Raw genomic sequence first — 26,498 nt, 5'->3', positions numbered from 1 at the left:
CTGTGTAAAAACTTACTCTCCCTCTTTTTTGGTAGGACGCCTTTCATTACTAGGAGACCACTATTAGGTCTCACCAGAGCATTCTCTTCTCCAGGCTGAACAACCCCAACTCTCAGCCTTTTCTCACAGAAGAGGTGCTTCATCCTTCTGACCATCTTTGTAGACCTCTTCTGGACTCACTCTAACAGGTCCATGTCTTTCTTGTGCTGAGGACTCCAGACCTGGATGCAGCACTCCAGGTGGGAGTCTCACAAGAGCAGAGTAGAGGGGCAGAATCACCTCCCTCGACCTCTTTTGATGCAGCCCAGACCAGAATGCGGTTGGCTTTCTGGCTTGTGAGCGCAGGCTGTTGGATCATGTCCAGCTTGTCATCCACTAGAACACCCGAGTCCTTCTTGTCAGGGCTGCTCTCAATGAGTTCCTCTCTCAGTCTCTGCTCATGTCTGGGATTGTCCCAACCCAGGTGTAGCACTTTGCACTTCATCTTGTTGAACTTCATGAGGTTCTCCTGGGCCCACTTCTCATATTTGTCCAGGACCCTTGGGATGGCATCTCTTCCTTCTGTTGTGTCAACTGCACAACTCAGCTTGGTGTCATCTTCAATTTTGCTGAAAGTGAACTCGATCTCACTGTCTATGTCATTGGTGATAATATTAAAGAGTACCAGTCTCCAGAAAGAGCTCTGAGGGACATCACTCATCACCAGCCTCCACCTGTACATATAGTCACTGACCACAACTCTCTGGCTTCAGCCAGCCAGCCAGTTGCCTATCCACTGAATAGTCCACCCTTCAAATCCATGTCTCTTCAATTTAGAGAGATAAGGATATCACATAGGATCATCTCGAAGGCTTTGCAGAAGTCCAGGTAGATGACATCTGTCAATTTGATGACCTTATTGAGCGTTGCAGTCACTCCATCATAGAAAGTCACCAGATGGATCATGCACGATTTTCCCATAGTGAAGCCATGGTGGGTATCTAGGATCACCTTCTAGTCATCCATGTGTCTTAACATTGCTTCCATGAAGATCTGCTCCATGATCTTCCCAAGCAGAAAGGTAAGGCTTACCGGTCTGCAGTTCTTCAGGTCTTCCTTTCACCCCTTTTTAAGCTATAACTTCTCTTTTTTTGTTTGTTTGTAGTGTTAGCTTCATGAATCTGTAATGGGAACATGATGTCTCTGGGTATAAACAGACCTTCTTTTAGTATGAACTGTATAATAGATTTTGTGTTCTTGAAGGTGTCTTACCTTTCTTTGAGCCCTTAAGTATCTCTTTCAATGCTTTCACTACAGTGCAGATTTTCCCAGGTTTTAGATTATGTTTTTTGAGAGGTTGCACTGGACACATGCAATCCTAAATGCCTAATTTGCTTCAAAGAATCCCCAGAGAATGGCTGACAGTATCTCGGGGTAACTGAATCTTTTATTAGCAGTTATAAATCTTTAAAAAGAAGGACTCCAAGCTCTGGGTAATTCACCGAAGATCTACCTCAAAAGAAAATGTACGTATCTGGCCTCCACCCAAGACAATTTGGAACTGAAAGAGCTTTGTCTAAGAACATTTCTTGTGCTTTCCTATGGAAGTTTCAGAATGGTCTAAATATTTAGTAACATGGATAAGAACTTGGTTCAAACCTTATCCAAGCAAGTGAAATTAGTAATGGCATCTCTCCAGAAGTCAGTCATAAAGAGCCAAACAAATCAGTGAAGACAATCTGGCTATGAATAAATTACAAAGCATTAAAAAAAAAAAAAGAAAGAAAAAAAAGTTGTGCTTAGTATTCCTGTGTTTTCTGAGAAGCCTGGTGTGTACTTACTATGTAAAAGAATAGCAGTTGCAGACCAAAGCACTCTTTCTGAAGTATCACTTCCCTAGTGATACTTCCCTAGTGTTCTTCCCTAGTGAGAAGATACTAGTTGGTCACTGTTCTAGAAGGCATGGATAAAAAGCTTTTAACTGCAGTATAAACAGCGGCAGAAAAAGAACATATTTCCAAATGCCTAATTTCTCTCTGGAGAAATGCTTGAGTTCAACAATGATAAATACAGTCTAAGAAGGAGATTTCCTGAAATTTTCTAGTCTTTCCACCCCCAGATTTCTCAGGGGATATGTGCTTGACCCCAGGAGAGTGCATATCCAAAGGACTTTGAAACAGAAACAAGAACAGAGAATAGAAAGTAGGAGCTTTTAGAGTGATACAGGATTTAAAGCAGCTTCACTGATGATAATCCTTTACCACAGTCTTTAATGCTGGAAAATTCTCATTTCAGTTCCCAATTTTTCAGTTATTCTCCTAGACATTGTCAGGGAAAAAAAGCTTGGGATTGTAATACACTTTTTTAAACTTAAAAGCAGAAACAGCCATTGAACTGTCCTCTTTAATACCTGCACCCTGGGAACCATCACCAGGTGAGTCAGGTAAAGTCTCTGAAAGGCAGCTGTAATGTCAGTCCTGGAACTGTCTTCCAGCTTAGGTTAGTGAGATAGAATCTGCAAATGAACATTACAGGCTTTCTGTTGTATTTTTTATTTAAATTAGATAAACATTTTGTTCCTAATAAAATGAGCCTCAACCAATAACACATCTTTAATTTGGGAATTTTTAAAGTGAATACAAGCATGAAGGAAGGACTTCACTGGTAAAAAAGTGATAGTAGAAGAATATCAGTCCTTGGGGAGGCCTTGACAAAAATATTAGGAACTAAAACCTGTGGGATCCACAACACTAGATTTGAAGAAGTCCATTGAAATAAGGGAACTATTTTTCAGAAGATTGGGTGTTGCTATTGGCAAAGGGAAAATCAGTGAAACTGTCTTCTGAAAACTGAAATAGAGCTACAGGGAAAGACTTTGAGGATGGAAGCTTGGTGAGAAATTAGCAATGTTGGGATTAGAAGGGGAAATGAACTCTGATGCACAGTCACGAAGGCTGGTAGGGTGTAAGGAATAGGAGATATGGAAGAGCAGAAAGAAAGAAGGAATTTGGGGAGTAGATGTAGCTTACAGAATGCATGTATATAGTGATAATATACCTGAAGGAGAGGAAGGGGATAGTCATCAGATGAGATTTGTGGGAGGAGCCTTGGGGTTATATGGCGATGGGTAGCCACACTCAAAACAAAGCAGGTGGCTGACAAGGGAAAGCAATGAAGCTACATAACAGCAGCTCCTCCAGCATGAAGAAGCATTGAGCTGTATCCGTCAGCACAACAGCTCAATAGGCTCTCACCAGCTTGTGATCAGAAGTGTGTTCTCTCCCTAAAATTCAAAGCACTGGCAGAGGACAAACTCCTTTCCTCACAGGGGTTATCAGCTGCAGCATCAGCACCTCTTGGTGCCTGCAGTCAGAGATCCAGACACTAGACTGGTCATAGCCAAGCACATCATGGAGCATGCCGGGAAAAACAACTACGCCTAGAGCAATCTTTTTGCAACTGGCTGGATTGCATTACAGTTAAAAATTAATTCCTGTGGAAATAAAATATTGAAACAATCATGATAAGAGTAATAAAGCCTCAGAAAACAGAAGCAGATAATTTGATATGGAGAGCCATCTGAGGTTACAATAGCTTTGATGGATGTGTGGAATGAATTTCTTCCTTGGTTTTGAGCAAAATGATATGACAAGTTTTTCCAAAATGTTATCCAGAGTATTACTGTGTTGTGCTAATGACACAGACGGAAAATCAATGAGTTTTTATTTTTCATTAATCTTTCAGGTTTCTTCTGTAAAATTTCTCATTCAGAGGTTGTCATACTACCAAAACCCATAGATTTATTCCCTTGGTGCACTGGTGTAGTGGCTAATCTTCCTCAGATGTGTGTCTCTATTCCTGGCCTCCAACTACACCCTCCCATCTTTGCATTCTTCACACCAGCACTTAGTTGATTTGAAGGTGAATGGGAAGAAAAGTATCCCTTCCCTCTGTCCTACCTCAAAAAATAAATAGGCTTTTGCAAGTTTTCTTCTTGAAACAGTTTCAAAGATTCAGAGCTAAAGAAGGAGCTGGAATGCAGAGTTGAGAGGATGAAAGGGAGTGGGACTGTCCCCTTGGGAAGCAGCTGCTCAGGTATTGTTAAATACCACATCCTGAGTGTGGCCTTTCCTGCTGATGACTAAATGGAGATTTAAAGATCACTTAGAAGATGAGGTTTGGAAGATTTGCATGATATTAAAATAATGATCTGTGTGGTCTGCAGCAAAAGCATAAAATCATAGTATATGCTATCCAAGAGTAAGTATTTTCTGCTGTCTGTGTAGAATTTCTCAAAGAGAGCGTAAGCACCCTTACTGTCCTGATGGATTTATGTAGGGTCTTTTAACTCTTGGGGTGGCTTTCTGCTTCTGGTTCCCACTGTTGTAATGTAATCTCCAGAGCAAGGAACTGAAGCTCCTAACTCCCTAACTTCCTAACCTTCGGGGCTTTGAGGCAGAATGTAAAGATTTTCATATGAGAATGTTTTGAGTGATTTGAGAGGCAATGTGTTGAGAATTCCCCCACCAAGACATCTTCATTCCTGCTCTTACAGTACTTGACCTACTCATATCAGTATAAACAATTAATGAAAATTAGGGGGATGCGTGACTCTACGCTGTAACAGACAAGATTTCGCATATTGCAACTGAGAGAAGCGTGATTTCAGGAAAAATTTTATCTGCCTGAAACCACTTGGGTGTAGTTCTCTCCATTGTGTTCAATGTGGCATTCTTCTTGGGCCAGCACAGAAGTATCTGGGATAGTTGGTGATCTTCATTGTTTAGGTGTGCCTTGGGTGACTTGTTCAAACACCATTTTTAAGATGTCCACTCCAAGATGAATTCTTGGGAGCCATTTTTATTGTTGGACTTGCTTGTAACTGCATAGTTATAAAAATCAGAATGCTTTCCATCTTTAAGAACTACATCATTTGTCATTTGAAAGAGTTGTATTGCCTCCTGCCTTTTCAGAAGTTTTTCTTTACATTCAGTTTTGTTGGTTGGTTGGTTTAGAGATGCCTAATGCTATATTTAATGTACATTTTGAAGATAAGAAGAACGGATGTATTTAATATTTTAGATGACTGCTAAATGTAGCCAGTGGTTAACATTATAGTGAAAAATAGCTATATTATTGTCTTCCTTTTCGTATTCTCTCTGATTTCTGTACATTTTAATCTGAGAGTGATATCTACTGTTGACTATGACTCAAACAAATGCCATGTGTATATGCTGGAAAGTTTGGATTCAGACAGTTCCGGTTGTCTTTAGGAGTCAGAGTCCATTTTTATTGAAGAGTATTAAGATGCTGCTCTTTGATCAATTCAGTTCCGTTTTGGGCTTTTCTCAAAAGATGCTGATGTATTTTCTTAGCAGCAGAGGACATGATTTTTTAAATATTACGGCAGTATCAGGAAGGTGATCTCTTCCTAGCTATCTCACATATCGATAGTTAATATTAAAAAAAATATCAAATATTATTTTGGAGAAACAGAATATTATTTTATGGAGAAACAGTGAGAGCACCATTTCCAGTGCATATTAAGTTAGTGAAGAGCTTTTCAACTGATTTCTTCCATATCTTTATTTTCCCAGTGCATATTGATTCTTTGTTAATGTTTTATCACCCAGAATCTGGTTGCATCTCTGAAGCCATGACATTTGTAGATGTCGATTTTAGATCTACAGGCAGTAGATCATAAATTTCTTAAATATTTGTGGGAAATAAACATAAGGGAACTTTCTCGTTGCCTTTCACTGAATGCTTCTCTGGTGAAATGTGTAATACAGGCCTATAAATGTAGGACTATAAATACATACTCCTAGAAAGTTCTGAGCCTGAGAACATTGAGCAACAGGGGCCTTTTTATGTGGCTTCATACAGTGCATTTAGTTGAATTACTCAGATGGTTTGGCTTAGGTATATGTGTCCTCCTGTAGCTCTCTCTCCCTGCCTGCTTTCCTTACAAATCTATTTTCACAGCCTGGGTGAACAGACTCTGAAAACTCAGTTACATTTGGAATCAAAACAGTGTAAATGGGGGGAAACTAAGAATTAGTTGGTTTTGCAGTGTTTAGCTATATGTCATATTTGGCAGATATTCTTATTTGAAAGCTCACTGAGTCAATATTAAGTCAAGATTTTAAGGAATCTAAAACACCGAATTGTTCCGCACTCTTTCCCAGTGTGGGCCAGGATGATTTCAGATAGCTGTCTCATGGCTTCCTGGCAAACGTTTCAGTAAATTCTATCACATTTCCATTCTGTACAAACCTTTTACCCCTCAAAACTTTTACAGTTGATCTCCATCATAGACAGATATTTTTAGCAACTGTCTTTGAAAACTAGGCTTTTAACCAGGCTGAATTCCCTAGAAGTCACCAATAAATATGGAGTTGTTTGCAGTGGTGTACTGTAGTTGGCTTTTTAAAATAGATTTGCTATAGTATTTCTCAGACTTCTTAAAAGATGATCTCAGATAGCTTTTTAAATTGCATATATAGCATTGCCAGATAATACTGCTCTATTATGAAGTTTGGTAAGAACATGTGCTCCCCCCTTTCATGATACGAGCCTTGATCCTGCATGATGCATAGTGCCCTGACCAGGGCAAGACCAGTAGCAAGATGCTTATGCACATGAGTGAGCTAGAGTGGAGTATATGAGCCAGGCAGACCCATCCATGAACTAAACCCACTGACCACAGTGTTAGTTGTGAGCGGGTGCACAAATGTTGAAGTAGGACAAGAAGGTTCAGAAGGCCTTAGGCACAAATGGCAGCCAGTAGTGCAGAAAGAGGAAAGGTAGCATTGCCCTCAGAAAAAATGGTAACTTTTTCTCCTTCTTTTACTTCCAGGTCCTACTTAGACATGTATAAGGTGATAATATTTAGTTACCTCTTCTGGTTTGTACTTACTATAATCTTCATAACGGGAACCACAAGGATCAGCATATTCTGTATGGGCTACTTGGTGGCCTGCTTTTATTTCCTTCTCTTTGGTGGAGATCTGTTGCTGAAGCCCATCAGGAGCATTCTGCGTTACTGGGACTGGCTGATTGCCTACAACGTCTTTGTGATCACAATGAAGAACATCCTGTCGGTAGGTAGCTGCTGCCTTTCCTCTGCTCTCAGCACTTCAGTTTCAGTTGAAGTGTGCACAGTACATTGAGTAGTCGTTAAAAACACCAACCTTCTGCAAGCACAAAGCAGTCTTCGTTTTTATTCAGCTTTACTAGGGAATGGTAAGGCAATACATCATAGGAAAATGTGCACCCACGTATTCAGTCAGGCTCTGTGAAAGCTCAGAAGCTATTTTCAAAGGGCCAGGTTCTGACTTCTTTGCCTAATACAGTTTCTCCTTAGAAGACTTCTGAAAGTCCTAGTGGAGTGAAAAAGAAGTGCAAGATTAGTCACAGTGTTGATAAATAGCGCACATTTAATTAGATATTTTATTTAAATAAAGAATTTTCAAACCTAGTATGAGATGCAGTTGTGTGAATGTAATGTAATTAGTGAAGTTAACTACAAACTGCGTTCCTGTTTCCTTTAGAACTAGTGTGAAATTCAGGTAAGAACAGATATATTTGATAATTAAATGTCAAAGTATTCTGCAAAATATTAAAGGTTTTCTTACATTGAGTAACTCTTTAGCGTGTATTCTTGCAGTGGCACTGATAGTTGATTGATATAAGACTGTAATTTAATTCCTTTTGAAAGATAAATTTCCATTTATTCCTGGCAATTTCTTTTTAGCTTTGAACATTTTTAGTGCTGGACTGAAAAGAGCAGACATTTTTCTTTTTACATTTATATAAGTCACTGTACTGAAATAAAATTGATTTATGGGTAGTTTGAATTTGCAAATGTTCTAAATGCTTACATATGTGCTTCATTTTATGCTTGGGAATTCAGTGGAGCTATGTGTGTCTTAAGCTTGTCCATGTATGTTTGCAAGATTAAGTTAGTGATTTATAAAAGTTGCTTAGCTGTCACATCACATCACATGCCAGATGTGTCACCTATGCAAGAACACAAACTCCAAATACCTTCTCTCTCACTGATAATCAAAAAACCAAATTCTATCTAAAAGTGATTTGTGTCACTGGTAAAGCCACTCTTTCTTCAAATCTCCATTTTAGTAATGAGAATAATTCAGCTGCCCTTGGCTTTACTACTTCTTGTATAATGTAGAAAGGTTCAACTTTCCTTATCCTTATTTCTGCTATGTCTTGTCATATGAAACTGTTCTTTTACTTTCCAGATAGGAGCATGTGGCTACATTGAGTCATTAATTAAGAATAGTTGCTGGGTCATTCAGGCATTCAGCCTGGCTTGTACAGTTAAAGGATACCGTATTCGTAAGTATAGCTTATTTTTCTTCACAGTTTTGTATAAATAATCACGCTTATAATCCTCTACCATATTTAAGTTGTGCCCTCCCTTAACATATTACCTTGTGAAAAATCATATCTGCAAGTTCACTTAATACTGTCTTGTCCTATACTGATTAGCAACACAGAATATTGAAAATATCTCCTAGAATCAAGGTAGACACATATACAGATATACATATCAGCACCCCAGGATATGTATGCATATACTCACAGCCAGCATTTGCTGTAAATGAACAATTTGGTGATACCAGTGCTTAACACAGTTTACCTGTATATGCAGGTGATGTGATACTTGAGGATATGATTTCATTGTACAACTTGAGCTAAAATGTCAGCTCACCATCACTGCAAGGAGAGGCCACCTTTTCCCAGCCACACTCCCTGTGTGGACTGTGGACTCCCACTCCTCCCCGTGTACCAGGTTTCAGTTGCTCAAAGGGTAAACCAGTTCAGCTCACCAAAATAGCATGAAACTGGTAATTTTTTTGTATATGTAGTGAGTTTAGGCTTTTTTTTTTTTTGCCTTTTGATTATTCTTGTGTTTGTGGTGATAACAGGAAGGCAGTGGATGATGTGTATGGATGGAAGTGAGAGAAGGGAGTAATGAAGGATGGAGAGCAAAACCCTTCAGCTCTCAGTGAATTATTAATTTGTCTCCACTTTGTCCTGACACCCTGGTTTGATGGTTTGAAAATACCTGATTTATTTTAGCTGGGTTTTTTTTTCTTGAATTTAAAGAACTGTTTCACCCTAGTTAGTCTGCAGCAAAGTTCTGAATTCCTATCATCACATCTGATCCTAACAGATAAGTTTGGAGTAGAGGAAAAGAAAACAAATACAAAGACACAATTTCACGAGATAAGTGGTGTCCAGTAGTTCTTGTGTTATCCAAAACTTTTTGGCAGCAACAGAAATTTAGACACAGGTTTCTGACCCCCGAGGGGTTGTGCACAGGAGTCTCTGAAGCTCTTGGAGCTTGACCTTTCAGAGCTATGAGATTGGCTTGCTTGCTTGTAAAGCCAGCTTCGAGCCAGAGCCTGTCCCTTGAGTCCTTCCACTGCCTTCTGTAGGGCAGCATAGGCCATATAGTTTATAGTCTAGCTCCACAAAACCCAGTTTTAATTTTTTAATATCCCCAAGAGAACTGCCTTTCAGAGAATAAAGACAGAAAGAAATAACCCAAGCCAAAATCTAGGTGAGAGGAATGGGATTTCCTCTCTGCCTGTCTCCTCCCACCCAAAGGAAGCAGTTTTGTGGTTTCAAGTATTTTTTCTCTTATGCAATGGAAAAAAACATTGAACTGAGTTGCAGAGAGGAAAAATAAAATTATTTTGAGAAAAATAAAAGACTTCTTTCTCATGTTGATAATGTTCTTAATTGAAAAATAACACAAAAGGTTGCTTTGAACTGGAAAATAAATTGAAACGTGGTATTTTAGAAAATACTGAAATCAGACAATTCAGTGTAACAAAAAATATGGTTTTTCTGTTCTATGTTTTCAAGTACGTACTAGGGTAGGGTGAATTTATTTGCAAATGGTTCACTTCTGGTGAATTCTCAGCTTTCATGGGGCATCATATTGTTGAAAGCTTTCAAGTTTGTTGTAAAGGAAAATATAGTGTGCTTCAAATAGAAATGCATGTCAGTTTTCTTAAGAAAAATGTAATTAAAATACCTCAATTCAGAAAATTTTAAAGGCTGAGATTATTTAGTTGATTAAACATTATAAGAGAATACTTAATGCAACAGTCCTTATGCTAATGGTGTCTTTTTCCAGCAACCAGCAATCTAGATTGTAAACTGCCCAGTGGAGAAGCAGGAATCATTTGGGACAGTATATGTTTTGCTTTCCTGCTGCTGCAAAGAAGAGTGTTCATGAGTTACTACTTCCTGCACGTGGTTGCAGATATAAAAGCTTCTCAGATCCTAGCATCAAGGTAACATAAAATTTGGAAGAATTTAAATTAAACAGCTTAAATCTCTCACAGTGCCAGTACATACTTGTTTACGATAAGTAGTACCAAAATAGTCCCTTAACAATGGCTTAAACAATCCATGCTAAATTCATAATTGCAAACCTACCTTTGATGAAGCAAAGAAAACAAATTAATTGAGAATCTAATAGAAATTAAACCATCTTTTCTACCAAAATGATCTGCTGCTCCTATTAAAAACTGTGAAAGTTGTTGTGTGTTGCAGCATTCTCTCAACATGAATATGCATGAGAGCTAATGCCAGAATTTCTAAGTCCTGGAAAGAAAATACTCTGCTTTCAGAGCCTGTTTGAGACAATTTTCATTAGAATATCACATCTAAAGAAATGTCACATGAGGAAGAAAACAGGAAAGCTCTGACCTCTGGCTTGGGAAGAAGTGGGAACACACTTGGGAAGTGTCACATCACTAAACACTGACTAGGTGTGGCAAGGAAGTATTAACCTCATTGAGCTTGTTACACCACAAACATCCACTCATAGCCATCACAAGCACAAACATTCTTCTGGTTTATAATAAGAAGGCAGATGAGGAATGAGATTCTGGTTTTAATTTCCGTAAGATTTCTAAGAAATTACTTTTGTTAATATTGGATTAAATGTATTGTGGCTTATTTTCCCCTAAAAAAAACATATGGGCGTTGATTTCCGACTATGTTTCAGGGCAAAATTTGCCTTGCATGTTCTGAACATGCCTTGCATGTTCTCTTCTTCCCCCTCCAGGTAACCTCTTTAAAAAGGGGACATGTTTAACTGCCTATACTGAAGAAAATTCACCACTGTAAAAAGGGCTACCAAAAGATCTCTACCTCCATCTCACATTGCATCTCTTAGTCTTTTGCTCTGGGGTGAATTTCAGTGCTGACACCCACTTTTGCTGGATACAGCTTTTTTGTAGCTTTTTTTTTGGTGTGCTGGTCTCACAGTGAAAATAGCATGAAGCAAACTCATGATTATCAAAATAGATCCTAAACAGGGAAATGTGCATCCAGAATGAAAGAGCAGGGTCATGAAAACAGCAGTGGGCTGGGTTGAAAGAAACATGTATGGTTCCTATTTCCAGCTTTATTTCTTTTGCTGAGTTACTGAACCTAAGCAGGCTTGAATTCTCCAGCAACCAAAGTGAAGACAATACTGCTGTATGTCAGGAGTTTTGTAAAGATGAATGTATTAATGACAAGGAAGTGCCAAAATTTTACAGGAAGGAAGGTAATATAAGTATAGTGATATAATGATTTTTTTTAGTAAACTGCTTGCCTTGCTAAAGTCCAGCCTTGAATTTACATGGACAATGGAGAAGGTCAGGTTTGTATTCAGATAGCATGGGCTGAGCCTGTCTTCTAATAAAAGTTATTATTGTGAAAAACAAATTCCTCACCTAAATAAGATTCAATTATGTTTCAAACAGTAGTAATGAGGATCCGGTGACAGCTTTTGATAGTCCATAAGGATTTATAGGTGATCAATTTGCTAAGAGAAAATGTTCTTCTTTATTGTACTTTACCATACCTTGGGACAATAAGGATTGCCTGTCTTGATTGTATTCCTTTGAGAAATGCAGTTTTGGTTATCCTGCATAATACATGAAGGAATCGTTAATCTAAAAGAAAACATGGTTAAAAAATTAATTAGAAGTAGACTTCTAAAACTATAGCTATTCTTACTGAACTCTTGACAAAAGAAAAGCTTTAAATCTAGGCTATTTCTTTAAAAGAGACTTGAAGACTCTTAAAAGAGTCTTCGAGAGCTTGTGTGTGAGTTAGGAAGAATGGCCAAGACATGTGAACTGGACATCCAAATCAATGAGTTGATTACATTTCTAATGTGATGGGGTGAGAAGCCATATTCTGTTGGCACATCAGAAACTTGCTCAAGGGTTTGTATCATCAGATTGGAAGCACTATAGTTTTCAGAAGGTAAAAGTGAAGCTGAAGTTATGCTCATCGTGGCCCTGGATAAAGCTGGACACTACTCACAACTTCCAAGGGGACTGAGGCAGGGGGTTGAGGTGATTATAACACTGAAAGGACTTAAAAAAATCCTGGAGGTGTGCAAGAAATCCTACCTCAGCCTCGAACCTAGTTGTGTTCTCTGTTCTTGAGGACTGGAAACTGAATTCCTGGAGCAACTGCTAGAGGAATTTAGAGGCTGAGTGGGGTTCATAACATTTGGCCCCAGATCTTGAAATGATTGACTGTAAAAATATTGCTATTTTAGAGCAGATTTCTTTTAAGGCCCTGGATTATTTTTGTTTGATGCAGATGAGGGAACAGAGAGTTCTCGGTGATTAGCTGACATAAGAGAAACTTAGAAACATTTAACATTTCATTTTCTTTCCTTTTTACTTCTCTTCTGCCCCATTTCTGATGTAGGGGTGCTGAGCTGTTTCAGGCTACAATTGTCAAGGCTGTAAAGGCAAGAATTGAAGAGGAAAAAAAATCAATGGATCAACTGAAAAGACAGTATGTATTTAATGCATTTACATATATATATATATAGATATGCATACAAACATACATATTTAACTGTTTGGTGGTATTTATCTAGCACTTACTTTTATAGAAATGCTTTACCATTATTAGGATTTTTTCTGTACCTCCATATTTCTGGAAAAAATTGTTGCATGACTGTTCCTTCTGTTTCATTCGTGGTTTCCCCTCTAGTGTTTGAGTACAGAATGTATGTTTACCTTCACTAATAATATTTTCATTAAGTTTAAGTGTTTAAGTGGCATGGAGATCCTTTCTCTTTATGCAGCCAATAAGTCACTTTGATTTCTCTTGCATGCAGCCAGCATGCTTCTTTTGTAACTGTGGAAAGCTTTCAAAGCTTCTTCCACCGCCATGCATGAAAAGCTCTTACTGCTTCCTAACCAAGTGTAAAAGCCCACTCCTGACAGCTTCTTCCACACCTGCATAACTGAAGAAACATCAGAAGACTGCAGGGACTGTGTTCCCTACCTGTATAGAATGACAGAATCATAGAATAGTTTGAGTTGCAAGGGACCTTTTAAAGGTAATCTAGATCAGCCCCTCTGCGATGAACAGGGACATCTTCAATGAGATCAGGTTGCTCAGAACCCTGTCCAACCTGACCATGAATGTGTCCGGGGATGGGAACCACTATGCTCTTGATCACACTGTCCATGTCATTGATGAAGATGTGAAAAAAAAAAATAACACTGGACCCCTGAAGGAAAGTACTTGTCACTGATGTCAACTGGGACAAAGGAGCTAAAAGCATGAGGATGTAGCACAAATAGTGCAGGAACAGCTGCATCCCTGATACAGAGTGGCAAGTTTCAGGAAAAGCACTGCATTAGGTCTTTTTTTTTTTCTCAGAGCTTCGTTTGTTGTGGTGTAACTCCTGACAGCAAGTCTTTCATTTTTAAGTGATAATAGGATAGTTGAGTGGGAGTAGGTAAAGCAGTCTTGATAGCAGGCAACCCAGCTCTCACTGACTAGTGAGTGAACTTCTAGGTTTGATCATTACAGCCAGCCCCTTTAGAGCCATGTAACTCCTTATGTTTAAGGGTGGGATTAATGACAATGCAAACATTTCCCTTAGAAGTGTTGGTGAGTGTGGGTGTGTGTGTGGGTGTGTGTATTTAACACTTGTTTTTCAGAGTGGGTCAGAAAGGGTGAAGGCGTGAATCTAATAACGAATCTACCTTTTGCTAGAATGGATCGCATCAAAGCCAGGCAGCAAAAATACAAGAAGGGTAAAGAGAGAATGCTAAGCATGAACCAGGAGTCCTCAGAGGGGCCGGAGATTCGGAAGGTTTCTGAAGAAGATGACGAAGGTACCATTAGCTACTGTTGTACCGTAATTGTAGTTGAGTGCTAAGGATCTAATAGACCTACTAGTTGGACAAGTGATAAATTGTTCTTCAAAACTGTCAACATGTAGCAAGGTTGTTAACTAAGTACCAGTTTCAGGCTGAAAAAATCTGTGATTTTGTACCATAGAGAGGTTTAGAGAAAATGATTTGCTTTGAGGTTACTTTTGGTTAACTTCAGGCTGTTGGCAAAGAGCTGAATAGCAGAAGATGTTTATTTAGATAAAAGTAATTGTCTATAAACCACAGTGTTACAAATAGGTAGCACCTACATTTTTCCAGCAGTGTTTTCTGGATGCTGTTCTGGATTTTTTTTAGTCACTGAAATGTTTGTATACTTTTAAATGTTGTTTAAAACATGGAAACCAGTAAAATGATACCTATCTAGTGTCACATTTCAAGCACCAACCTGGAATCAGCATTTATTAGATTTAGAATTTTTGGAGCCTGAAATGTAAGGAGATTTGAGATGAGGGAAAATATTTTCTTCTTTAAATTACAGTCAAGTGTGACTGTATGTTTTAAAACACAAAACTCAACTTTTTAGCTGTTTTAGATGGAATGCTGTTTTAACTGCTACATAAACCAGAGTATTTCTGCTTAGTGGTTATGCTTTTGAATTATCTTAATATTGAATGTACTCAGTAGATCTGACATCTGATATCTCATGAAATTTTAGCTCTTTTGAGAGAAATTAAAAATTATTAATCAGTGTAAGAAACATGTTTCTCATTTTATAAAATTAATATTTGGACATATTTTATTTTAGGAGAAGCAGACAAAGAGAAAGCCAAGGGCAAAAAAAAGCTGTGGTGGCGGCCTTGGGTTGATCATGCTTCCAGTAGGTTTTCTCAATCATCTTACAAATATGTGGATTTAACCCTTATATCCTTGACCAGAATTAAGGCATTTCCATGACCTGTTTTCTTTGTGCCTGATTTTCTGACTGTGACTTGATAGAAGGCTTGTTTTTCTCAACACATGGTTTCTACTTCCCAATCTTCAAGGAGTTTAACCATATTTTGACCTTCCGTGTGTTGGAAGCATAACTAGCCCATGATACTTTAAGCATTCATAGAAAAATATCAGATCAGATAAATATGTGCCAAAAAGAATCTTATTTGATCTCAAAAGTCTCAACTCCCCCCTGCTGCAGAGCAAAATATATTTAAAAATGTGAATATGAAAGATTGCCAATGCATTCTAAGATTAGTCATAACTTCTTTTTCATATATGCACATTGTACATCTTTTTTATTATTCATCAGTCATTCTCATGTCAGCTGTAGAAATCTGAGTACCACAGTAAAGCAGCAAGACTACTCTCAGGACTAGGCTGTGTAGAGCTCCACATCTCTCTGATCACACTTTAATGTATTGTTGATGCCAGTTGTTTTGCTATTTCCATTTTTTTGTGTGTTTATCTGAGAGTAAAAATATCTCCAGCCTTGTGCACAAGAAATTATTAGCCTGTGTCATTGTTGCATTATGATATTTTAATTTGTTTGTAGCCCAGTCCAAGCGTGTGATAGAGTTCATCCCTACATTATCGATTAGGTAAAAAAAGAAAACTACATAGGCTGCAATCTCAAATCAGGTTTAATTTGACTGAATCTTTGTTGAATGAAATCAGACTTGAGCCATTTAATAACCTCTGAAGATTTAAAAAAGTGCTCAAATGTATAGCACTGATCAGAGTGAAATCACAGAACGATAGAATATGCTGAGCTGGAAGGATCCCATCAGAATGATTGAGTCCAACTTCTGGCCCTGTGCAGGACATCTCAAAAATCACACCATGTGCCTGAGAGCATTTTCCAAGCACTTTTTGACCTCTGTCAGGCTTGGTGCTGTGACCACTTTCCTGGGGAGCCTGTTCCGGTGTCCAAATATCCTCTGTGTTAAAAACTTTTTCCTGATATCCAACCTAAACCTCCCCCGACTCAGCTTCATGCCATTAAAAGTATGAATGTCTATATTGTGCCTGTTTTCTTAGTTTAAAAGAGTTACTCCAAGTCATAATTTTACACATCTACATACTACTTCATTTACCCATGTATATTTATTTATAACTCTAGCAGTATTTAACAGAACATAGTATGTTTGTTTCTATCAAGTCACAAGTAAACTGTGCCTCTACTTTTGTTTTACTAAAGGGCACACTGCCACTTTAGAGAGACCTATCCCTTTTCAAAAATCTTATGAAAATAAACTTCTTACCCTTTATTTTCATTAAGAATAACAATGACAAAACAGATCAAAACTGTAATTTGTGAGTTTTACTACAGAATTTCAAGCTATGGTGATTTTGAAGGAATGGGATATAGTCTCTTTTTTATTCATCACTGGTTTCTTAGTAAGAAGAACTGCACAGAGAGACATTGACTTTGGCTTTTACTTGTTTCACCCTCATTATTTAATGTTCTTAGATGGCAACTTTCATTTTGTTATTTAAATATTGAGCATTCTTGAAATTATTTACTGCAATAATGCAAAACCTTGTGGGAAACATCACAGACCCTGATCCTACAATCAGTGGTTGCCTGTCACGTGACTTGCATCCACACTCACTGAAACACGGCACTGATAGTAGATGTTCACAGGCATGCAAACTGATAATGGACTGATATTCCCCATGCATTCTTTTTGACACACTGCTGTAACTGCAGCATTCTGATGCACGTGGCTGTTCATATCAGTAAATGGGTTTGTGGCTGTGGCTGTATATGTGTGTATATTGAAGTCACTTAATCTTGAAGTTTTATACCAATTCTGAGGTTTAATTTAGATTTTTATTGTTATTTTGATATCAATTGTTATAATTCTATTGTATGGAAAAATACCTTATTTTGCATACCATAGCAATTAAAACAGTCATGAATTTGGGTCAGAGTAGAACAGACAAGGAAGGTATAGTTCCTCCTGTGACTGTGGATTATTTGTGGAACCCCACAGAGACCAGCAGGAGTTAGGACCACATGCTCTGAGGTCCTTAGATTCTCCTTAGGCACAAAGTTGTGTCCGATGTAGCGCAAAAGATGGTTCTTGCAGCCGGTCTCAGGAGCTCTTTCCTGCTGGGCACAAGCAGATGAGATTATGCTTTGTCCTGCATGGCTCCTCTGCTGCCTCCTCTATCTCATCCCACAGGAAAAGCCTGTTAAGTCCCTTTTCTCAGTAGGAGGAAGTCACATTTTGCAGTAAGAGAGGCAAGTCCAGGCTGGCCATGAATTGTCTTATTAGTAAAATTTGGTCTCATTGGGAATCCCCATAGGTGACTAACACACCAGGTACTCCATTTTGATGTGTGCAAGAATGCATTATTGCTATTCAATCATACCTCTCTCTTTAGCTGTAAAAGAGGTGTAACTGCTACATTATAGTGTCCCCTCAGATACACTTTAACCTAAAAATTTTGGAGAGACATCAATGTAGGTTTGTTGTCTGCCATCTCAGGCATTCCAAGTCTGACAGAGTGTCGCTGTGAGCCTTTAAAGAACTGCAGTGCAGTAAAGGTTAGAGAGTAGACAACCCTAGATATCAGACCTTATCCAGCTGATCTTCTGTGTGGACAATTACTCTTGCTGACTACAGGATACCTTTTTATTAAAAAGAACTGCAGACTACTGGCTCTTAAAATGCTTTCATCTCTCCAGCGCATTTTAAATGGGCATTCTTGGAAGGCTGAGTACCTAATAATTCATTTGCTTCATCCAGGAAATTTCCAAACTTTCTTTTCACCTCAGTGCAGCAATTAGTACTGCTGAAGTGGACCTTCTGTCCCTCTGCAGGGCAATCATTGAAGTTTAAAGTCATAACTAGGCACATGAGTCACAAAATTCCCTCTGAGAGGGAGTTTTAGATGCCAAAGTCATGATCCAAAGAGTTCTGGCAAATTTCACAGTGTGCTTACTCTGAGGTTTCTACAGTAGAAAGATCTGTGTAGAAGTCAAGGTATGATTGAATTAAAGCAATTGTTACTTTTCCAGAGACCTGTAATGAGGGTTAAATATAATTTTATATAAATATGTATTGCTTTATATATCCAGATTTTGTGATGTTTCATCTACGTAACCATTCCTTTAAATATTTCAGCTTAAATGTGGAAATTACTTACCAGTTTTCACTGCTGAATGTAATGCTGTGATTTTTATTTTTCTCTTGCTCGTTACCTTATTTTTGATTTCCTTTGTTTCCCTTGTTCATTCATGTAGGCCTGTTGCCATCTGAGAAATAAAAATTTCTGCTTCTGTTCAAGGATATAAGGCCTACCTTAATCACTGTGCATCTATACTGTATCAAGGTTTCAGAATCTTTCTGAATCCATGGGCAAAAAATTGAAACTTGTTTGCAATCATGTTAGTAGAATTCAAGTGATTTGTTTTAAACAAGCCAAGGTTTTCCATTACCTCATCAAAGCTTAAATGTTTGAAGAAAGTATTAACCATCCCATTGCATAGTTTAAAGGATGACTGTGTTTTAAAGAGAAGTTCTGTATTTTTTGTCCAGTGGTACTGTTCATGTAAGTTCATTTACTTACCTACTGGGCTTCTTTTACTCCCTCAAATGATCATCAGTCCCCAATTAATTAAGACTTAATTGCCATTTTTTTTCCCAAAAAGTGTAATCCTTGTAACTTAATATACTTCAATCTTTTTCTTTACATTTTCTTCTCATGGTGATGTTTTCCTTAATTCTTGTATAGTTCTTATTCATGCCCAAAATATCACAAACTAACATCAAATAAGTAGCCTGAGACCTTTTCATCTCTCGCTTGTTCTCTGTTTTCACCTCTCCTAGTTATGAATTTTTAAATGACTGGCTGTTCGTAGGTTTTGGGGGAGTTAAGAATAGAACTTTTCAGAAAAATAAGAAGATATTTTGTTTCACTTAGTGGTCAGAAGTGGAAATTATTATTTGTTTGAGACGGATAGTGAAGAGGAAGAGGAAGAGGAGAAAAAGGAAGAGGAGGAGCCTCGAAAAAAATCTGCATTTCAGGTACTTTATGGTAATTTTTAGTTGACATCTGAAAAACATGTAGGTTTCCCATAACACAGGCACATATGTTAAACCTGCCAATACCTCTAGAGTAGTCCTGAAAAGTATTGGAAATCACATTTCTTGCCAACTTAAAATGCAAGTTTGCCCACTTTAAGCATTGCCAAATACCTACAGAAACTATAGTGGAGTCATATCTTCATTCACTTATTCCTGAAGATAACAAAAATACAGAAAAACAAAGGTTAAGAATCAGAGCCTTTTTTTTTTCTACATTGCAATAAAGACAATTGCCTCTGGTGCTGCTACACAATGCCTCTGGTGGTTTACCGGTTTTAAGCAGACATTATCCTTGAAGAAATGATCCCCAAAATTAGCAATTTTTCATGGAGAAGAATTTGTACTTAATAAAAAAAATATTATTGATCCTAGTGGGCAGGAGAAATATATCCTTGAGTTAGAAAGAGCTTAACATTTAAAATTACACATCATTTTTTTTCTTTCTTTTTCAAGACAGTGTTAATTTATATATTTGCATTTTAAGTGACAGAGACTGCATCGATGTAAGAGGATATTGTAATATTAGAAAGATATTTGCAGTTTCCTATCTGGGCTCCTCAATAGATTGGTGTTAGACAGTACCAGATACTGAATGCAGTGGCTTAAGTTGAAGAACTTGGGTGAAGAAGTGAAATTCTCATGAATCTAGGATTGCTTTTGTCTTTATAATATTAAAGCTTTACTTGTGGAAGAATTTTCAGAAACTCTACAGAACATTTTTGGATCTGTAACTACCTGGCTGAACAGGTAGCTTTTTGCAGACTAGTATTCCCATCCAGATGAAAGCTCATGTCACTGCAGAACTAGTGAGTTCAACCCAAACAAGAGCAAGAAACTGCCTCCATGCTCTTCTATTCCTTAAGCCAAAAGCTTTCAAACAAAGCTTCCCAGACAACATTACTGAATTATAAGAAGAATTTTTTTATTTAATTCATTAATACAATGTGTCTTCAATTTATATACTTACACTACATTACATTACCAGTTGATTACGTTTGATAAACTGCCTGCATGGTCACGGCAGGGAAAAAGATATTCTGACCTTAATAAGGGCAAAAAAAATCTGGATCAAAGCAACGTGATAAGTAAGTTTTATTTTCTACTATTTATGCTGTATTTTTAATATTTTGCATAGAAATGGCTGATGAATTTCTAGGTCATTTTTCTTTCTGGTTTTCACACAGTTATAGAGGAAAGTTTGCATTCTTGTTTGTGCTGATTTTTTAAAAATTGGTGACAACATTTTGTTCAGATGTGCTGGCGCCAAGCACTGAATTAAAGAGTTCTAAACTTGAGGTCAGAAGCTAACAAGATTCTTTCCTTTACTCTGAGATTTTTTTTTTTTCATCTCAGTCCTGAAACTATTAATTTGAGGATGAAGGATCTGTTCATCATTTCAAAATTCTGGTCAGATGCATAGGTGGCCTGTAATATGTGCAATATGTGCAACATGAAGGTGTTTGGTGGCTTTATATAGGCAGAGACTTGCATAGTACAGAAAATTGTTTTGTTCATCATTTGGTCAATGTACCTTATTTGCCTTCCATCACGATGCGTATGGTCTTAATAAAAATACTAGGAAAGTGAATGCTGTTGTAGATTGTGTTAAAGAATTATTTATGATTTATGGTTTTTCTTTCAGTGTAAATTGTGTGCAATAATCTCTTCAAGGGTTGACTTGGAGATTTTATATCTTAGAGACTTCAGCCAGTTACAATTCGTCTTATTGAAGTTTTAATGTGAACATCCTAGATAATTTTTTGTTCATATCAAAGTTTGTGAATGTAAATTTGTTCTTAATAATCTACATACAGTAATTCAATAGTTCCTTTATATTAATACTTTCTTCTTTTTTACTAATTATTCTTGCTTTGTCCTTCTTTATAGAGAGCTATTGGAAAATTTGCTTCAGCCATTTTAGCCTTGCCAAAGTCTATCATTAAACTACCTAAAACTATTCTTCAGTATTTAATCAAAGCAGCAAAGGTACCTGTGACCCATCCCATAGTTCCTGATGTAATGTCCTGATCTGCATTTTTCCTCTTATATGGATAATTAAAAAAAAATAGTGACAGTTAAAGCTTCATTCCTAGTAAATGCAATACATTTCATAATTTTGGAGTGGTCAAGACACAACCAAAGTAGTCTATCTTTTTTTAAGTGTAACCCCAGAGAGAAAATGCAGACCCAAATTCTTATTTTCTTCTGATACTGATATACAAGATGGTCACATCAAGTTGCATGTATCTTATGGACACTGTGGTAATTGATCTCAGAAAGCTGGTAAAAGGTTTGTAAAATACACATTCTGCTCCAAACCCCTTTTTAACTCTCTACTTTTCTGGCGTTTATCATCATAAAAAAGATTTGTACCTCTTCTCTCTTGTCCTCCTTGAATACATGTAGCATTTCTTCCCTTTGAGCACTATGTATCATTTTACACTCCATAACATGATATTTGTAAAAAATGCATGTTACAGATGGAGCATACCAGCTCCAAAGCCTAAAAGATACTGAACTGAAAGGTTGTCCAGTGGTAAAAATCTTACCTGTATGCACACAGTCTGCTCTTAAAAAATTTATTAATCAAATGCCTTTTCTTAATTCTAATTTTTTATCTCCTTCCTAGTCTGTCTTTTACTTCTAATTTCTTCATTCACACTATAACTGTGGCTAGCGTACACTTTCATAGTTAACTACAATACCAGATGTTGACAGTCTCTAATTTTCAGTAAGTTAAAAGTATTTTTCCCTTTTACATTCATTTAATGTCAGTTTGACCATAAAAAAAAAAAAAAGCCTTTAATGTTCCAAAGAAATTTGCATAGGAAAATTTTAAAACTATAAATAAACCAAATAGAAATTCTACCATTCTGTCCTGTGAGGGGCAGTTCCAGCTTCACTGAGATACGCATGTCATTGTCATTGTCTTGTGAATTAATAGAGCTGGTTTGTTACTGTGCTTTTTCAGCCGCATGCCTGAATCTGTGTGCTTCCCTGCCCTGTCTCTGTTGTCAGCCTGTGTTGCTTAGAAATAGAAGACAATGCAGTGCCAATTGAAGATGACTACCATTTTTCAGTGAAAACCATAAAATGAAAAAAAGAACATCTTTTGTCCTGTAGAGTTGTGAAGAAGATAGAGTTACTTTAGTTTCTGTTATTTACATACATATGGGGTAAAAAATATGAGCTTTGCTGCTTTTTTTTTTTCCTGTAGCCTTTCTTCACAGCTTAAGCAGAACTATTAAAAACTTACTTTTCAGTAGCTTTTTTTACTTTTATTTTTTTCCCACTGGTATAACATTTATAAATATTTTGGGCCAATTTCACACTTCATGCAGTCATACAGGTCAACAGACTGTTGATCTGAGTGAGTGCTGTGAGCAGAATTTGATCCCATAAATCCCCCTTGAGAAATAGGTAAGTATTACTGTCTTCCTTTTATGGCTGGAAAAGAAGGATTCATAAGTGACTTATCTGAAGCAACAAAGACAGGCATTGTCAAGATCAATGCAATTCCTGACTGCCAGGTTTGGGACTGTGTATAGATAACAAATCCATAAATATTCCACCGGGATCTACAGAGGGGAAAAAAATATCTAAACTATGAAAAATACACAGAGCTATCTCTACATCTTTTGATGCTTTAGTTAGTTGATTGCAGCACTTTCAAAGTTTCCATTACTCTACATCTTGCCTGTAAAATGGTAAAATAGGAATACGGAATTAAATGGAGAGATTCAGATGAGGTAGCCCATATGCACAACAAGGTATTAAGTCCCAAAGTTCAGAACGTGAATTTCTGTGGGTTCTAATGAAACTTGGTTCACCCACAAATATTTTCACATTTGGTTTTACGCTTACAAAAATAGCACATGAAAACTCAGCAGATCTGCAGTGGAGGTGTTTGATTTGGGATTAAAAATATTTTCTTACCTCTGCAGATCTGAATGCGTTTACTTGAATATGTAGTGCTGCTTGTGGCTTATTCTATAGCTTACTCTCAGAACATGAAGAACCTTGAAATAAATGAGTTTTTTCCCTCCAGTTTGTTTATCAAGCCTGGATTACTGACCCTAAAACAGCTCTACGACAGAGGCGCAAAGAGAAGAAAAGTTTTGGGAAAGAGAAACGAAGGCGAAAGGGGTCTGGGGATGGTATGTAGTCTTTTGCATTTTTAAAAATATAATATTAAATATTACCTGTTCCTGCTAGTGGAAGGCAGCTGAGCTTTAGGGGGCAAGTGCTCTCAGTTCTGATTAGGAACTGGAAAAATGAGTTTAACTTTGACTGGTGGTCTTTCCCTGCACCAGCCCACGACAAGGTCAGCCATAGCCACGTCCTTCTGTTCTGCATAATACACATTGAGGGAGATGAAGGAGAAGACAGGATCTGTGTATTGCAAGACACATGCCCAGAACTTTTACTAAATAGGAAGATTCAACATGTTGCAGAACACTTCAGCTATATGAAAACATTTGTGGGAGTACTTGCAATAGAAAGCCATAACCCTTTGAAGATGTAACTTTATAAAGCCAAAAACCTGGTAGTTAACAGCATTACTTCAGAATATAGGAGTGTAAATGCCAGGTGTTTACCCAGAATCAGGCAGAGCAAGGACGTTACACTTTAACTCCCTCACCTCATAAAAAGCTTTATCTCTTTATCTTTTCTGTCCAGACTTTTCTAGAGTTGGTCAAAGTCACTTGTTTTGATGGTAAATTCATGTGTATTCCCAGGGAAAGGTGTTGAAGAACAGTTTCATGAGGGAGTTCCCAAAGAGCTGTAGTTCAAGTGGAGATGTAAGAAATATTCTATGAAATAGCCACATATTATTTCTTTTGGCCACATTTCCTGAAGAAATGTTGTTCCCTAAAGAAGTCTGAATTGATATGTGGGGAAGAATATCTAGAAATACTTTTCACTCTCCATGGTGTACTCATTGAGGAATGCAAATATCCATGAACTCCTAATTCAGAGAGAATTCAGTATGTAGCAAAAGGAAAACATGCAAATGTTAATAGGGTTTTACTGGCACTTTAAAATCATTCATGCCACTCTGAAAAAAAATCAGTTTATAGGTGGTTTACATCTCTTCATATTTTTCTCCTTTTTTAACAAGAAAATAGAAATTCAAAAGCTTTTCTGGTCAGTATAGATGGGGAAGAAGGGAATACAGGCTGAATCAGCTAGACCTTTCCTCATTTGGGCATCTTCACCCGTAAAAAAGAAGGAGGTTTATAACTGGGCTGCTGCCACTGAAGCTGCAGCTGCAGTTATTGGGTCTTAGATAGAAGGAAGGTCGTCTGCCCTTCATTTCTGCCTGCAATTCTACATCACTCTGTTGCTGCAGGCCTAAATAAAAGCACATGGCAGTTTCAAATCAACTCTGCTGCTTCATTTCAACCTAAAGGTCCCATTCAAATCCTTCAGGTTTGCTGGGACAAAGGCAGGAGAAGATCAGAGCACTGAATCAGGATGCTCTTTGCAGCAGGTGAAGAAGTGAGCTCGAATATGAGTCAGCAGAAGGTGAGGCTGCTGAGTGTGGCTGAGGAGTTACTGAGAAATTATCTGAGTTTACACCAAGAGATGAACTTGCTCAGCAGCCTATCTAGTAAGAAAATGCCATTGCAAATTACAAGAGAGGGATGATCATCCATTAAAACCTTCGCTGACAGGGTTGGCCCCTCACTTGAGTCCTTTCACAATAGAAATGTGCTGTCTGTTCTGATGATAGGTGAGGAACCAATCACTACTGCTTGGTAACTAGCATTTTCTAGCTTGAATGGCATTTACATTGTCCCTTCTATAGGTGTAACACTCACTGTTTCCCTTATTGTTTGCAGGAGGTGGCACTGATGCTGACTGTGAAGACAGTGAAGAGGAACCTGTCAAGAAGAAATCTGATGGACCAGGTATGAAGGCAGAACAAGGGTTCTTCTGCTGTTACAATGCAATTGTGACCAGTTGTATACCACAGAGAGAACATTGCAATGACTCCAGCCTCACGTCAAAGCTGCAAAATCCACAGTAGCCAATGCAGTGGTAACTCCCTAACTACTGTCAGATTTTCAGCTGCGAGATTTACAAGCCTTGGGCATAGGAACGTCTAGTTCTGGGCTATTAGCTGTTGCACTCATTCTCCACATACATTAGTAAATACATCTGTCAGCTCAGACTTGATCACTTCCTGTGTATTTTACTTTTAGAACAATTTAAGCTTAGGTTCCAGACAGGATTACATAAAGTTCGTGTTAAAATCTCCATTGATTTTGAATATCTGTAATGCTATTATTAGCACAAAGACCTTGTGGGGTTTTTTTCAGTGTGTTTTAGCAAGGTTAATGTAATGCTTTTGTTTGTACTTACCTGTTCAGCAAGGTACAATAGTCACCTCTAAAAAATTGTATTTTCCCAATCTTACACATCCTTATTCATAATCAGACTTAGGGCTGTTCTGCATAACAGAAGAAATGCCAGCAGTTTACAGGATCTTGCCCATATTGAAAGTTTTCCTACAAAGAAGTTTATTAGATCATAAATCATAAGCTTGGCTCATTGTTTCTAACTGGAGTAAAAGAAGAAAATGGACTCTCCTCTTAAGTAAGTCTTCATCATGGCTTACTTTGTGTGAGACTTTGTCATTAAAAGCTATTTTTCTTCTCTATTTAAGATTGTTTCACAAAGTTTCAGTTAGAATTGTGTCCCTTAGTGAGTCACACGGTAGAAGATGTTACAAGGATGTGGAAGATGTCATTTCTGTCTCACAAGGACAATGGTCTCAAATAAATGAGTTGCATTGGTATGGTGATGGGGCTTGGTGGGCTTTTTTATTTGTTACTTACTGGCAACACAGTTATCTGTGTTAAAACATTGAAGTTAATCACTCAAATGCATCTCCAGGGATATACTGTTAGTGCTACATGGGAGTTAGGGAAAAAGGAGTTTTAAAAATAATTTATATTAGAAATAATCAATTTAAGACACTTTATATTTTTGTTCAAATACTTTGACCATTCCTAGGCAAAATTTGTTAAAGAAGATGGTTAGAAAAATTAGACAGTAATTGGTAAGGAATCATTAGTATCATTACAAACTTTAGATCGATTCCTTTCTGACACTCTCAGGCAGAGAGAAGCCTTGTCTGCATTTGACCCTTCTCCGCCAAAAGTAAATATTTGTTTCCTTTTTTGAGGATGTTTAGATGCAATTGATCCCCAAAAGATTATTTTTAAAA

General features: G+C 37.5%; 1 protein-coding gene across 3 annotated transcripts in view; it reads left to right on the top strand.

Annotated features, from left to right (window-relative positions):
- The window catches only part of PIEZO2 (piezo type mechanosensitive ion channel component 2), a 295,169-nt gene that overhangs the window by 233,077 nt on the left and 35,594 nt on the right, over positions 1-26,498 (top strand). For 2 of the 3 annotated variants that reach the window (XM_039385318.1, XM_039385319.1), the window contains exons 28-37: positions 6,839-7,082; positions 8,244-8,340; positions 10,154-10,313; positions 12,742-12,831; positions 14,050-14,171; positions 14,977-15,048; positions 19,098-19,201; positions 21,149-21,247; positions 23,310-23,418; positions 25,108-25,176. In XM_039385318.1, the coding sequence (XP_039241252.1) occupies positions 6,839-7,082; positions 8,244-8,340; positions 10,154-10,313; positions 12,742-12,831; positions 14,050-14,171; positions 14,977-15,048; positions 19,098-19,201; positions 21,149-21,247; positions 23,310-23,418; positions 25,108-25,176 (1,166 nt within the window). The remainder of the gene's footprint in view (positions 1-6,838; positions 7,083-8,243; positions 8,341-10,153; positions 10,314-12,741; positions 12,832-14,049; positions 14,172-14,976; positions 15,049-19,097; positions 19,202-21,148; positions 21,248-23,309; positions 23,419-25,107; positions 25,177-26,498) is intronic. The other variant, XM_027744595.2, reaches the window with a different exon arrangement.

Source organism: Pipra filicauda, unplaced genomic scaffold, assembly GCF_003945595.2.
Source record: "Pipra filicauda isolate LSUMZ 115617 unplaced genomic scaffold, ASM394559v2 scaffold402_size659489_pilon, whole genome shotgun sequence".
Lineage (NCBI taxonomy): Eukaryota > Metazoa > Chordata > Aves > Passeriformes > Pipridae > Pipra > Pipra filicauda.
The sequence above is the reverse complement of the archived record's forward strand: the minus strand, read 5'-3'. Positions and strand labels throughout refer to the sequence as shown.